Here is a 14,098-nt window from a genome sequence, read left to right as displayed (position 1 = left end):
AACTTCATATCTACCTGCACAATTACCCCCAGGTCCTTTTCATTCTCTACCACTGTCAGTGTAGTACCAAGAGGTGTCGCTGCGGTCGCGGTAGCGAACAGATTTATCTACACGGAGCTGCACTTGATTGACAGAGGATGGGGATCGTAGGATAACTTTGTTTTGTTTTAGATCAACACTAGGATTTTACCATGGAATTTTTGGACTTTAAGGTACATGCAAATAGAGGTAAGTGATATATTCCAAGAGTTTTACTTACTATAGTTTTCACCAATTTTTGTACCTTTGAAAGTATTTCGTGCGTGATTGCTACAGCGCTAGCGATCTCACTGTTACTGTTGTTGTTGTGATTGCACCTAAAGAACCCAAGAGTTTTGATTATATTACAAGTAAAACTAGCTACTTTAGGCATATTTTGAATGGGGAATCTGATTATAATGACAGTTATAACGTATTCTCAGAACTTGAGTTAGTTTTCTTTTTTCATAGCAGTTTTCCCGCCAAAACTCAGAAATCGCGATATTCCAGTTTAAATAGCTGTATGTTGGAATTAGACACATTAAATTATTTCCCCCAATATAAGTAACAAATGAAAATGGACAAAACGACTGGGCAAGAACAAAATAGTGAGGATAAAAGGCAAAAATCTGGAAATAACGATTTAGACATAGAGACAAACCCCTGACTTAGAAATAAGAATTTTAAGCGAAAGGACTCCCAAAAATGATGACGAAACTAATAATGAAGACTTAGATATATGTTCCCCAGGCCTCTTGAGTATGAAAAGGGCCAAAAAAATGAAAAGACTGATAATAAGACAGAAGAGGAAAAAAGGTTTCAAGCAATAAATGAATTGGCAGATCCAATCAAGCAAATAAAAGAGTTGAAATTGTACTTAGAGGTCTTCCTCCATAACCAGACTAGCAGAATAACATCTGCAGTTAGACTGCAGATTATAAACTGTTGGACAGTCTTAGGACAGCAAAGGGTGATAGAAATGAACACGGAAAATAAGAGTTCTGAGATCTAGGATAGACAATGTAACTGAGGAAAGGAATAACTACAAAGAAATGAACACTCTAAGTTATGCCCAGGTAGCAAGGGCAAGTAAAACAGAAAATACACAACCTAAGCAACCTAACAAACCTAAGGAAATACCCAGGACTAAAGAAACCAATATAGTGATATTAAAAGCAAAACCAGACAAGACTAGTGAGGCAGTCAGAGGAACTGTTGTGACTCAAATGAAACTCCACCTAAAGGAGATCAGAATCAGCAGTATGAGAAAAGAAAGAAAATGTGGTGCTACTAGAAGTAGCTAACAAAAAAGATTGGAAAAAGTAGAAAGTAACCCCGAAATCTTAAACATGATTTAAAACTAGAGAAACCAAAGGGAAAGAACCCACATATTCTACTATTTGATGTCACACAATATACTCCTGAGAAGGAATTAATGACAGATAAATATTATAAAAATTTATAAAAAATAATGGGCATAGATGAGTTTGCTGAACAGTTCCAACTTGAAAAGAGTCACAAAAAGCAGAAAAAATGATGGCCAGATAAATATCATAGTGGAGATTTCCCCAAAAATGTGGCAGCATCTACAATGGCAACAAAAAATCTATGTTGGCTGGACTAGCCATAGATTTAGGGAACACTTTCCTGTAACAAGATGTTATAATTGTCATAAATCTGGACACACTGCCAGGAATTTCAGTCAGAAAGAACCTGTCTGTGGTCACTGTGAAGTAGCTGGGTATGACTATAAAAACTGTAGAAATAAAAATCAGCAGTCAAAATGTGTTACCTGCAAGGCAGCACAGCTGACTGACTATGCAAACAGCATCAGGGATGAAAAATGCCCCTGCCATAAGAAAATGACAAAGCAAATATAATCTAGGACCAACTATGGGGCCAGACTGAAAATAGAAATGTGACTAGGGCTTTAAATCTCATCCAATTGAATGCTCAAAGAGCAAGAACTGTTGTAAATCAGATAAAACTCAAATTAGAAGAAAATAATATAGATATCTTGGTACTCCAAGAGCCCTACACACATATGGGTAGGGTTCAAGGGTACCCAAGAGGCTACAAAATAATAGAATACACCCCAGGTGTTCCTTCTACAGCAATAGTGGTCAGAAAGACTAACCTCACAGTCACAAAGGTGGGTCATCTCTGCTCCTCAGTGGCAGTGTGTGCCCATATCACCAGTGAAGTTGGACAGTTCTATATTATATATCTCTTTATGCAAGACCAGGTGAAGACATAAACCTTACTATAGATTACTTACAAGCAGTCATAAATTTGTTACCTACTGCAAATATCATAGCATTAGCATTAGCAGAGGCATTTGATGCAAAAAAAGCAAGCTTATGCAGCATCAGCCAAAAAAAAAAAAAACCCACTTCCACTTCACCCCTCTGTTCGTTCCAAATACCTGTCCAGCTGAGCCTTAAACTTATTTAGGCTATCAACCCCCACCACAAGGGATGGAAGTCTGTTCCACCAACCAACCACCCGCTGGCTAAAGGCAAATTTCCTCACGTCTATCCTACATCTGTCTTTCCTCAATTTGAATTTATGGCCTCTCAGGTGATTTTTCTGAGCTAGAGGAAGAATCCCATCAGCATTGAGCATGCTTAAACCATTCAAAGCTTTATACACCTCTATCAGATCACCTCGCTGGTGCCCAGTCTCCAGACACTGTAATTTGCAAAACTTAAGCCTTTCTTCATAAGAGCACCCCTTTGTTCCATTCACTAATCTTGTTGCCCTTCTCTGTACTCGTTCCAGCAGCTCTACATCCTTCTTGAAATGAGGCCTCCAGACCTGTATACAGTACTATAGGTGTGGCCTGACCATTGCCTTATACAATGGAATAATCACCTCCTTATCCCTGCTGGAAAAATTCCTGTATATCATTGACAATACTCCATGAGCTACTCTTGCAGCCCGTCTGCACTGCTCAGAGAACTTCATAGTGTGTGCTGATGTCAACTGCCGGTCAGCCTTATAGCATAGCTGTACAGAAGACAGAGTAGGCACACACAATGGCCAGATATTATAAGATTTTATAGCCACCTCACCCCTTCAAGTGATAAATCAACCTAACAACTCATCAACTTTTAGCAGTACCATGTGGGAGAGTGACACTGATATCACTCTTTCCACCAATTCATTAGCCTATAAAATTACAAACTGGTATGTCCAGCCAGCCTGGACCATGTCAGATCATAGAGCCATCACAAACATTTTAACAAAAACAGCAAACCTGTCTATACACAGAAAAAGCCGAGGAAGCAGGCAGTCCCCTGGTGGTGGTGCCCTGAACTGACTATACTCAGGAGAAGGATCCACCAAGGGAGAAATTTTCAAAGAACCAAACAACAACTTGGCCACAAAATGAGGTGGATGCACTGAAAGATTCTTATAGAACTCTCAGGAATCAATATACAGCCCTCATAAGAGACAAGAAAAAGGAATGCTGGAAGCACTTGGTGAGAACTACTGGAAACAATAACCCCTGGAGAGTTGTCTACAGAATAGTGACCAACAAGCTGCCAAGAGGAGATGTCTTGGAAAACACTGTAAAACCAGGTGGAACCCCAAACCTGTGTTGGGCTGATTCTGAAAATAACACCCTAGACAGTATTATTCAGACTGAAACTGGGGATCATTCCCCCACCTAGCTGGACATTATAAAAGAAAACACTAAATATGACAACGACAATACTGAACCTCTGTTTACTACACAAGGTATAGAAATAGCACTATCTAAAACTAAAAACAATAAATGCTCAGGTTTTGATCTCTTAGAGGTTGAGATCAAAAAATTAGCAGAAATAGCACCAGACAAATTAATAGCACTGTATAATAACTGTGACAGAAGGTATATTCACAAAAACATGGAAAAAGCTGTGTTAAGATTAATTCTCAAAAATCCCGAGAAACTCCCTACTGATCCCAAATCATACAGACCAATAGCCCACCTCCCTGTACTAGGAAAAATATAGGAAAGACTAATATATAGAAAATTAGCTCAATACTACAGAGTTTACAGGTTTACATTCCAACAATCAGTATGGTTTTAAGCAGGGCAACTGTATGGAGGATGCTATGCACGTTTAGACTATTATACAAATTGGAGCAGAATGTATTAAGGGTAAGTTGCTACAATGGATAAAAGGATGGTTAAGTGGGAGAAGACAGAGGGTGGTAATCAATGGTGCTGCTCTTCGTGGACTAATGTTATTAGTGGAATCCCAGGGTTCGGTGTTGGGTCCACTGTTGTTTTGTATACTTATCAATGATATTGATGAAGGTATATCAGGCTAAATGTCGAAGTTTGCAGATGATACAAAGGTTGGCGAGGTTGTTAATGACAGTAATGGCAGTGTGCTACTGCAACAGGATCTAGATAATTTGGGCAGATGGGCTAAGAAGTGGCAACTAAAGTTTAACCTTGACAAATGCAAAGTACTGCATATGGGTAGAATTAATCCCAGAGAAACGTACCAACTGTGTGGTACTACACTTAAGGTGGTAGAAAATGAAAAAGACCTGGGAGTAATTGTGCAGACAGATATGAAGTTTTCTGAGCAATGCAGACAGGCTGCTAGGGCAGGTCATGGGGTTTTGTCAATGATATATAGGAATTTTGCTAGCAGGGAAAAGGAGGTGATTATCCCTCTGTATAAGGCAATGGTCAGGCCACGCCTTGAGTACTGCGTACAGGTCTGGAGGCCTCATTTTAGGAAGAATGTAGCGCTGCTGGAATGAGTACAGAGAAGCGCAACAAGATTGGTGAGGGGAATGAAGGGATCCTCTTACCAAGAGAGGTTTAAGTTTCTGCAAATTGCAGTGGCTGGAGACTAGGCACCTGCATGGTGATCTGATTGAGGTGTATAAAGCCTTGAATGGGTTGAGCACGCTGAATTCTGATGGGATCCTTCCACTTGTTCAGATTACGAACCTAAGGGGGGCATAAATTCAAATTAAGAAAAGACAGATGTAGAATAAATGTGCGGAAATTTGCCTTTAGCCAGCGGGTGGTTAATTGCTGGAACAAACTTCCATCTGTCGTTGTGGAAGTTGATAGGTTGAATAAATTTAAGGAGGAACTGGACAGGCATTTGGAGGGAATGGTGTGATTTTTTTTTTGGCTGATGCTGCATAAGCTCATACACATGCTTTCTTGCATCACATGCCACTACTACTACTACTACTACCACCTACTGACAACAGTTATAAACTCAGAGGTAAAATATATGCTGGCAATCTCCATTAACTTTGCTGGGGCATTTGACTCACTCTGGTGGCCTAGTGTCCTTAGGACACTCTGTTAGGAAAATGCCTCACAAAACCTCTATAAGGTAAGAACAGCTATGTTACAGAAAGAAGTGTCTCAGTACGCACAAGGTTCCAGGAAGTGACGTGCCCTGTGAATAAAGGCTTCCTGTAGGGTTCAATCCTTGGTCCTTTCTTCTGGAACATTGTTCTGGATGAATTTCTGGCCTTGGATCTGGGCCCTGTGGAAAGCCTGGCCTTTGCAGATGACATGATTTTCCTTGTAAAAGGTAACACGTGAGTGGTTGTAGAGCAAAGATCAAATGCTGCCCTCTTGCAGTTGCAGGAGTGGGCACAAATGCACATACTCAAAATATCGCCTGAAAAAACTAAACAAATAATTCTAAAAGGCAATTTGGACATAAGAAGACATCCACAAATCAAAGTTAACACAATAACTATAAAAATGGTAACAGAACTAAAATATCTTGCAGTGGTCTTTGATTCGAAATTAACTTTTTATCTCCATTTGACCTACTTGGCAAAGAAAGTGAGGAATTATGCAGGCATGATTGCCAGGATCAGTAGAACAGACTGGGGGCTCAAAAGAAAGACCCTGGCAATCATATACCGTGCAATGTTCCTACCTGTTTTCACCTATGTAGCTGGTGCATGGTTCATCCATTTAGCCATAGTAAGAAATAGGAATAAATTAGAATCGATACAAAGGACAATACTTCTCACTATTACCAAAGCATGTTGCACAGTAAGTACACCTGCACTACAGTTGCTGGCTGGAGCTCTCCCATTTTATCTGGAAGTAGCCAAAAGAGGCTTATATTATAGACTAAAAAAGGGTATACCCACAGAATTTCTGGGGATAGCCCTTGATACAGCCAGCACTTTCAACATTGAAAGAAAAAGAATAGCCACAAAACTCCATGAGCTATGGCAAACAAAGTGGGAGCAGGAAACCAGAGGTCTGGTTACCTAACGGTTTCTGCCACAGGTGTCAATGGTTAGCCCAAAGTAACCTAAGTGGTATGCTCCTGGACTTTTTACAACATTTATATTGACAGGTCACGGCTCCCTAAAGGTGAAACTAACTTCCTTAGGGCTGACTGATGACCCAAACTGTACCTGTGGCGAGAGTGAAGACTGGGCACACATTCTATATGAATGCATAATTTAAGACACCCCCAGAATAGAGCTAATATCACAGATTGGCCCCCTACCCAGGGGAGAAGGACATCTGTTCATTATAGAAGAGGAAACCTATAAAGCCTTTACAATCTTCAAACAGAAAGCATTCGAAATGCGTAGAATTATCGAAAGAAGGGCAATTCAGTCCCCCCCCCCCCAGCAACTGAACAATAATCAATAGTAAAAATTGCCCACGTTTCCTGCCACACCCAGACGATGACTAAAAACTGTAGGGATAGCAGTATTCTGCACCCTCACATGACAAAACCTGATTGACATGGGTACCCCCCCCCCACAGGACTGCCCTGCTACGTGTAGGAACCTGAGGTTCATCTAATAAGCAATCATGTAGGGGAGGGAGATGTACAGGCAGCCAGGGAACGGATTAGCTGAAAAATATCAGTAAGCTAGTAGCAAGAGGATGCAATGTAGAATGAATGAATGAATGAGAATGAATAGGCTGGGTACAGAGTGAATTGGGAATTATGGTAAAAGGGAATAAATGTCAGTTTTAGTGAAAGAAAGAGTGACCCAGCACAAGGGAAAACAGAGTGAATGAGTCTTATGGTGAATGGAAATGAATGGAAGAGCAAATGTAATTGGCCAAAAGAATACAAAGTTAATAATAACTTACCTTACTTTATATAGTAATAACACAAACACCATCACTGCATTCTCCCCTGGCCTGCAAAAAACATGTGTCTAGGCCTGCACTGCAACTGAAGCATAACATTAAGTTGAGGTGCCCAGAGAGTGCAGTGCAGAAAGCAAGAGTTGAACAAATGGAATGAAAGCCAGAACGAATGAGAGTGTAAGTGTGTGAGAAAAAGAACACAAACCATAAATGTTGCTAACCCTAGTTTTAATATTTTATAATCTTGCTTATTAAGCTTAACTATTAGGCATTAATATTTAAATTTACATTACGCACCATTGCATCCCCGAAACATGTTTCTCTCACACCTCTCACTGCCAGCTAACGTATCCTACCCCAGGAGCAGGATGGGCAGTTTGACCATGCAACTGGAATTGACACAACTGGCATTGACGTTCTGAACTGGGTACTCTAATCTGGTTCCCTTTAAAACCCCATCCCCAGGTAGGGAGGGGAGGATACGGGTTTCTGTCTCCTCCTCACCCTGCTTCCGCCATACTTTGCCTGGTGGGGCTCGTCCCCACTGACCTCTTTGGGGATGCTTACTCTATTGTCCCCATCCGTCTATCTGTTTTCCCCCCCAGTCTTCAGTCTCCCCCCCTCACTAAAACGACCAAGTATGCCCCTAACATTGCCGCCAAATTCTAATCAACATCTAAACACTACTGCTTTCTTGTAAATCTCTTTCGGCCTTTCCAAATTCTAGTGTTCAGCCCCCCCCCTTTATAGGCCTAGCCACTGAAATCCTTGGAAACTAGATGGTAGAGCCTGCCAGAGTACTTAAATAATCTACTGGGTGTGTGACCTGCCTCCTCATGGCAAAATGTGGGCAATGGTGGGTCCCAACAGCTAAATGGCAAGAGAAACAACAGAACATAACACTACACAACAAACCACTCCACACACACTTTTTAAATCTCCAGCTGCCACAGAATTCTGTGTCACTTCCAAAGAATACAACGCAGAGATGGGGGGAACCACTGGTGCCGCCAGACAACTAACACACTTTGTCAGCATAGTACCACACAATTGATATGTTACTCTGGGGTTACTGCTTCCCATATGCAGTACTTTACATTTGTCAATGTTAAATTTCATTTGCCACCTCTCAGCCCATCTGCTCAACTTTTATAGATCCTGTTGACACTAATGACAGCATACTGTCATTAGTGTCATTAACAACCCTGCCAACCTTCGTATCACCTGCAAACTTGGACATTAAGCCTGATATACCATCATCAATATCATTAATAAATACAGAAAACAACAATGAACCCAACACTGAACCCTGGAGAATTCCACTAATAACATTAGTCTACAAAGAGCAGTGTCCATTGATTAACACTCTCTGTCTTCTCCCACTCAACCATACCTTTATCTGTAACAGCAATTTACCATCAATGCCACAATGCTCCAATTTGTGCAGCAGTCTTCTATGTGTAACAGTATCAAAAGCCTTTCTAAGATCCAAATATATGATATCAAAGTTATTCCCTGCATCCAATTCCTTTGTGACCACATCATAGTATCCAATCAAATTGGTCAGACAAGACTTCCCCTTAACAAAACCATGCTGTGTCCGAGCTATAACTGAAATCTTGTCTAGATGAACCTGCAGTGCTTCTTTCACCAGTGCCTCCAATAATTTCCTTGGAACAGAAGTTAAACTAACAGGTCTGTAATTACTTCTGTCACTCTTTGATCCTCCTTTGTAAATTGGGGTCACATTTGCACATCTCCAGACCACGGGCACCTCCCCTGAGTCCAAGGAAGCTCTTATAATTACGGCTAAGGGTTTGCTTACTTCCTTTAATATAACTGGACAGATCCCATCCATCCCAGGTGTCTTTCTTATGTTTATCTTCAACAATTTCTCCTCCACTTTGCTCTCAGTTATTCCAAAATCATCTAGCTCACTGCCAGTTTAATTCACCTCTGGCATTCCCCTCCCTGAATAACTCCTCATGTGTGAATGTAGATGCAAAATACTAATTTAGTTTGTTAGCTACCTCAGCAGGATCATCAAAGGTTGAACCATCGATATCCAGTTGACCAATCTGATTCATCCCCTTCCATCTAGAGTTTACATAGGTAAAGAACTCTTTGCTGTTTTTCTTTGCATCCTTTCCCAAAGATTTCTCGTAATCTGCCTTTGCCTGCGTAACCTCCTTTGTGACTTGGTTACAGACCAGCATATATCTATCATAGGCTTCCGTGTCACCCATTAATTTATATGTATCCCATGAACTTTCCTTCTCTGCCACATGTCTCATTAGTTCATCTGACATTCATTTAGGCCTAAACCTTGAACAATATTTGTTAGTTGGTATGAAAAGACTAGTAGCTTCCAAGGTTAATTCTTTGAATGCTTCCCATTTTGAATTTGCTGTTGGTAACCTCATCAGTTAACCCCCCCCCCCCCCGTATAGAATTTAAATACTGTCTCAGACCTCTGTAGTTGCCTTTACGAAAGCAAAAACTCTTCCCTTAACCCCTGATGGTAGTTACCTCTGAGTAAATCCCACATCAGCACACTGTGATCACTGCCACCTAGTGGTTCCTTTATCTGCAGATTCTTAATGCATGAAGAATCACTACTGATAATCAGATAAAGAGTATTACTCCCTCTAGTTGCCCCCCGAACATGCTGCTGTAGAAAACAATCATCCAATATATCCACAAAAGCCTTGCTGGTGTGTGAGTGACCAACCCACAAATTCCAGTCAATATCTGGGAAATTAAAATCCCCCATTATGACTCTCTGATTTAATTGCCCACTATTTCCCTGTATAGTTTCTTATTATACTCATCAGGGTCATTAGGCCTATAACACACTCCTACTCTCAATTTTGATCTCCCAATGCTTATATCACACCAAACTGACTCGACACTGCACTGCACTGCACTATCCAGCGATGTTGACTGGCTTCACTTCCTTGGATTTTATGTGTTTCTTAACTAATAGCACAACCCCTCCTCCCTTCCTATCCTTCCCATCACATTGTATTCCCCAAATTCCATTTCTGCATTCCTTATATCTGTGTGATACCACGTCTCTGATAACCCAACAATATCTGCCTTTGATGTTTTGACCAACCTCAAATTCATCAAATTTATTTACCAAACTCGTAGCATTGGTGTATACGCAAGTATACATGCACCTGTTCCTATTCTTAGCTACCCTAACACAGCCCATGTGTTTACTTGTACCGCAATGACTCCCAGCAGTCTCTGAAATGTCCTGCATCTTGTTTTCCAGGCTGTTGCAAAATTTTATCATACTTTATTATACTTTGATAACCTTAACATCCTAATAAAGTTTAAATTTCGGGCATGCCCACTTGGGTATCAACTTTTTGGAACTCTCATTCTTGTATACCACACTTATGTATACTTTTTTACTATCATGTGGAAATTGTTGGACTGGATGATGATAACAGAAACGGATAGCCCTCGTTAAAGTCCCTTTCAACGTATCTACTTACCTATAATTAACATGTTAATAATTTTTATATGTTGCATGTGTATATGTTATTATTTTTTTCAGTTTCCGTTGGCACGTACATAGGTCTTCATGTTTTGATGGGTTATGGCGTATCACAGGCTACAATGGGTCTACACTATACCGACCTACATATACCTCACCTTCGAAGTACATTCAACTGCTACCATATATATATATATATGAACTTTGATAGAAGTTTATAAAGAATTTAGGTTGTTTTTGATAAAACATAAATACCTCATTAAGAAGGAGCATAGATTCAGATCCAGTTTCTGATCCTGAATCACTGGGTTTATCCTGCAAATAAATGAAAAAGTCAAAAAATGTTTCTAAAAAACTGCATAAAAATTGCAGAATTTTCATTCATTCACACAATTAAGTCATACCTGATTGATTTTTTGGATGAAGCATGTTTTCACATTTCCAAAGATTATTTCCTCTTCTTTTTCCAAGTTATACCTCACATTTGGTTTAAGTAAGCTCTAAACAAAATTAAAATTACTCTTTTCAAAAATATATTGTGAAATACTGGAGTAGAGTACCAATGTTATCAAATACAGTATTGCCTACTTTTCAAAGGGCAACTACATTTCCCTTTTACTAGCATAAAATCTGTAAATGATGATTTCTAATATAAAATTATTCTATTGTTGATTTTTTTTTGACTGGTTTTCTCTTAACATAAAACTGTGTTTACTACTGCATTTGGAAGCATTTTTTTTAACCAATACAAACTCATTTTTGCACAAGGTTGCTTCCCCCTTCTCTCCACAGCAGCTACACCTTTAGCAGATGGTAAGTGTTCGCAGAATGGTCTGCATAACTTCATCTATGAGTGGTTTTCTCCCCAAAGTTACCAGAACAATATGGTATATATATCCCAAAGGTTACCAGAACAATATGGTATATATATCTGCACATCAATTAAAGTAATCCTTTCTCTTCCTGGAAGACACCAAAACATTTATTCCAGGAAAGAAGTACCACAAAAGAAAGACACTGCTGTGACATTTTTAATTTTGAAAAGCTAAAGATTTAGTAACTGTAGGCAGGAGAAAAGAAGGCATTTTGTAAAATTCAGATTTTGGATTTGAATAAAATTTCGTGACAACATATGCATTTTATATTAAGATACAACTCTAGGAGGAATGCTTACCAGTAGGTATGCTTTCAAACCTTAGTTTACCTAGGATTTTTATGTCTCTGTATTTCTGGTTGGGTTGTCTATTGAACACCATGTCATTATTATTATAGCTTCAAGGAAGATATTCTTCCAGATTTTGTCCTTTCAGAAATGCTGAGTCAAAGTTTTGCTAACAAATGGCGCTGCGGTATAGATTTAGCTGTCAAGAACATTTTCAAAGTTTCATCATAAAGAGATGACATGAGACGAGTTTTTTGTATTTTTTTTTTTTTTTTCTACCTGACTGAATATCCTCTCAAACTCAGCACTGCTATGAGAAATTGTTCAAATGCAAAGTTCTGTCACTCGAGTTCATTAATTTGTCTTCTTTGAATTCTTCTTCTTCTTTTTTTTTCATTTAATTTTTTCTTGTGAACTTGATTGCCCTGCTATTCAGTTTTTAGGCTTGCTATAACAGGGGCATTGATCTAATACTATGTATCTATTAAAAAGTTTATTCATAACAGATATGTCTGCTTATTCTTTTTTCTTCCATATATGACCAGTTCAGAACTGGACATATCTTTAACTTTTTCTTTCTCTTCTTTTCATTTTATTTTTTTTTTGGGCACTGGAATAATCTTAGAATTTTTTGCATATGCTTTCAGTTTATCCTGTATAGGGTCCTTATGTAAGTGACTTCATCATCGAAATTTTCTTTGCTCCATTTTTTCATTATGGTACTACTGCAATTATCAATACTTTTCTAATAATGTATTTTGTTGTGTGTGCGTGTGTGTGTGTGTGTGTGTGGTTTGGTTTTTTTTTTTGGTTTTTTTTTTTTTAGGAGCATTAGCAACTAAGGCCATATTGCTCCGGGAATATGCGGTGGTCATTCCCTGACCTTTCCCCATCCTCCGTAATTGGTGGTGACGGGCTCGAACCCCGGTCTAATCAAGAAGCGTGTGCTACGCACTGCTGCTCCTTCCCACCTGGCTACGGAGGTGCCCTGTGTGTGTGTGTGTGAGAGAGAGAGAGAGAGAGAGAGAGAGAGAGAGAGAGAGAGAGAGAGAGAGAGAGAGAGAGAGAGAGAGAGGAGCAAGTGAGAGAGAACAGTTTCTTAGTGACAAAATGACATCAGTTAATATCAGTAATATAATATAAATTAAAGCGGCAATCTATTGAATTAATTAATGTGTTTGCCACTGTTGAAGCATAAAAATTAATGGTAACAGTTACCTTTTGTGTTTAGATAACAATCTGCAAAGATTCCATAATAATAATAATGCTCAAAATTATAACAATAATAAAAGATGAAGGCTTACTTTTTTCTTGCCTTTTCTGGTTTTATTTAAACTTTCCATATCATATATCAAGCAAGTCTGGTCTTCTATCTCAATAGCTGCATGTTTCTTAGACAAAGTCTGTAGAACAAAAACAGCATACTGCATTATTAAAAATGAAAACATTACAATGCTAACTTTACACAATTTATTGACTGAAGAAATTGAGTATTATACCTTAACCAATATTATAAATAATTAATCTATCACTTATTTTTAGGTTTAGGAGATATGCTATGTAGATCTTTTATGTCACATATGTGCTGAAACTTGTAAATGTTAAAATTGGGTTAAAAGAAAGGAAGTTTAAAATTAGACCAACTTTAATAGTTACTTCAAAAAAGTTTCAGCACCTATATGACACAAAAAATCTGCATATCAAATCACTTAAATCTAATAATAAGTGATTAATTACTAGTATATTGTTGGCCACTGGAATAAAATTACAATATTTTCTGGCAATGGGAAGAGCATGACAACAGTGGATGTAGGATGCATAGACAAGTTATTTGTTGTCATTTTGGTTTTTAGGAGCATTAGCAACTAAGGCCATATTGCTCTAGGGATATGCAGTGATCATTTTCTGACCTTTCCACATCCTTCGTATTTGGTGGTCACGGGCTCGAACCCCGGTCTAATCAAGAAGCGTGTGCTACGCACTGCTGCTCCTGCCCACCTGGCTACAGAGGCACCGTATAGACAAGTCTCCCCATCAAGTGTGATTTCAGTGCCTTTTGAACTAATATCTTTTAACACTTAATATCTTTTGAACTTTTTATCTACACCTGCTACTTTTCCAGAATAATGCTAAATATAACAATTTCTTGATTTTATCATGTATAACTTTAAAATTTGTATAATCAACACTGTTTTTTAAATTTTGTTTTTATCAGTGTAAAAGTTGTTTGACATCACTGATTAATAAACCTAAAAACATTGTCTGGTGTAACTGTAAAATAAACAAAAACCACTTGATC

At 38.8% G+C, this 14,098-nt stretch overlaps 1 protein-coding gene across 1 annotated transcript in view; it reads right to left on the bottom strand.

Moving 5' to 3' along the window:
• The window catches only part of LOC150087455 (uncharacterized), a 136,497-nt gene that overhangs the window by 102,381 nt on the left and 20,018 nt on the right, over positions 1 to 14,098 (bottom strand). The window contains exons 4-6 of the mRNA XM_090372493.1: positions 13,104 to 13,202; positions 11,042 to 11,137; positions 10,893 to 10,952 (exon numbers count right to left, since the gene is read on the bottom strand). Of these exons, the coding sequence (XP_090228619.1) occupies positions 10,893 to 10,952; positions 11,042 to 11,137; positions 13,104 to 13,202 (255 nt within the window). The remainder of the gene's footprint in view (positions 1 to 10,892; positions 10,953 to 11,041; positions 11,138 to 13,103; positions 13,203 to 14,098) is intronic.

This window comes from Mastigoproctus giganteus, chromosome 4 (genome assembly GCF_048544385.1).
Source record: "Mastigoproctus giganteus isolate SK-2022 chromosome 4, ASM4854438v1, whole genome shotgun sequence".
NCBI classification, from domain to species: Eukaryota; Metazoa; Arthropoda; class Arachnida; order Uropygi; family Thelyphonidae; genus Mastigoproctus; species Mastigoproctus giganteus.
This window is presented reverse-complemented; position numbering and strand designations above follow the sequence as displayed.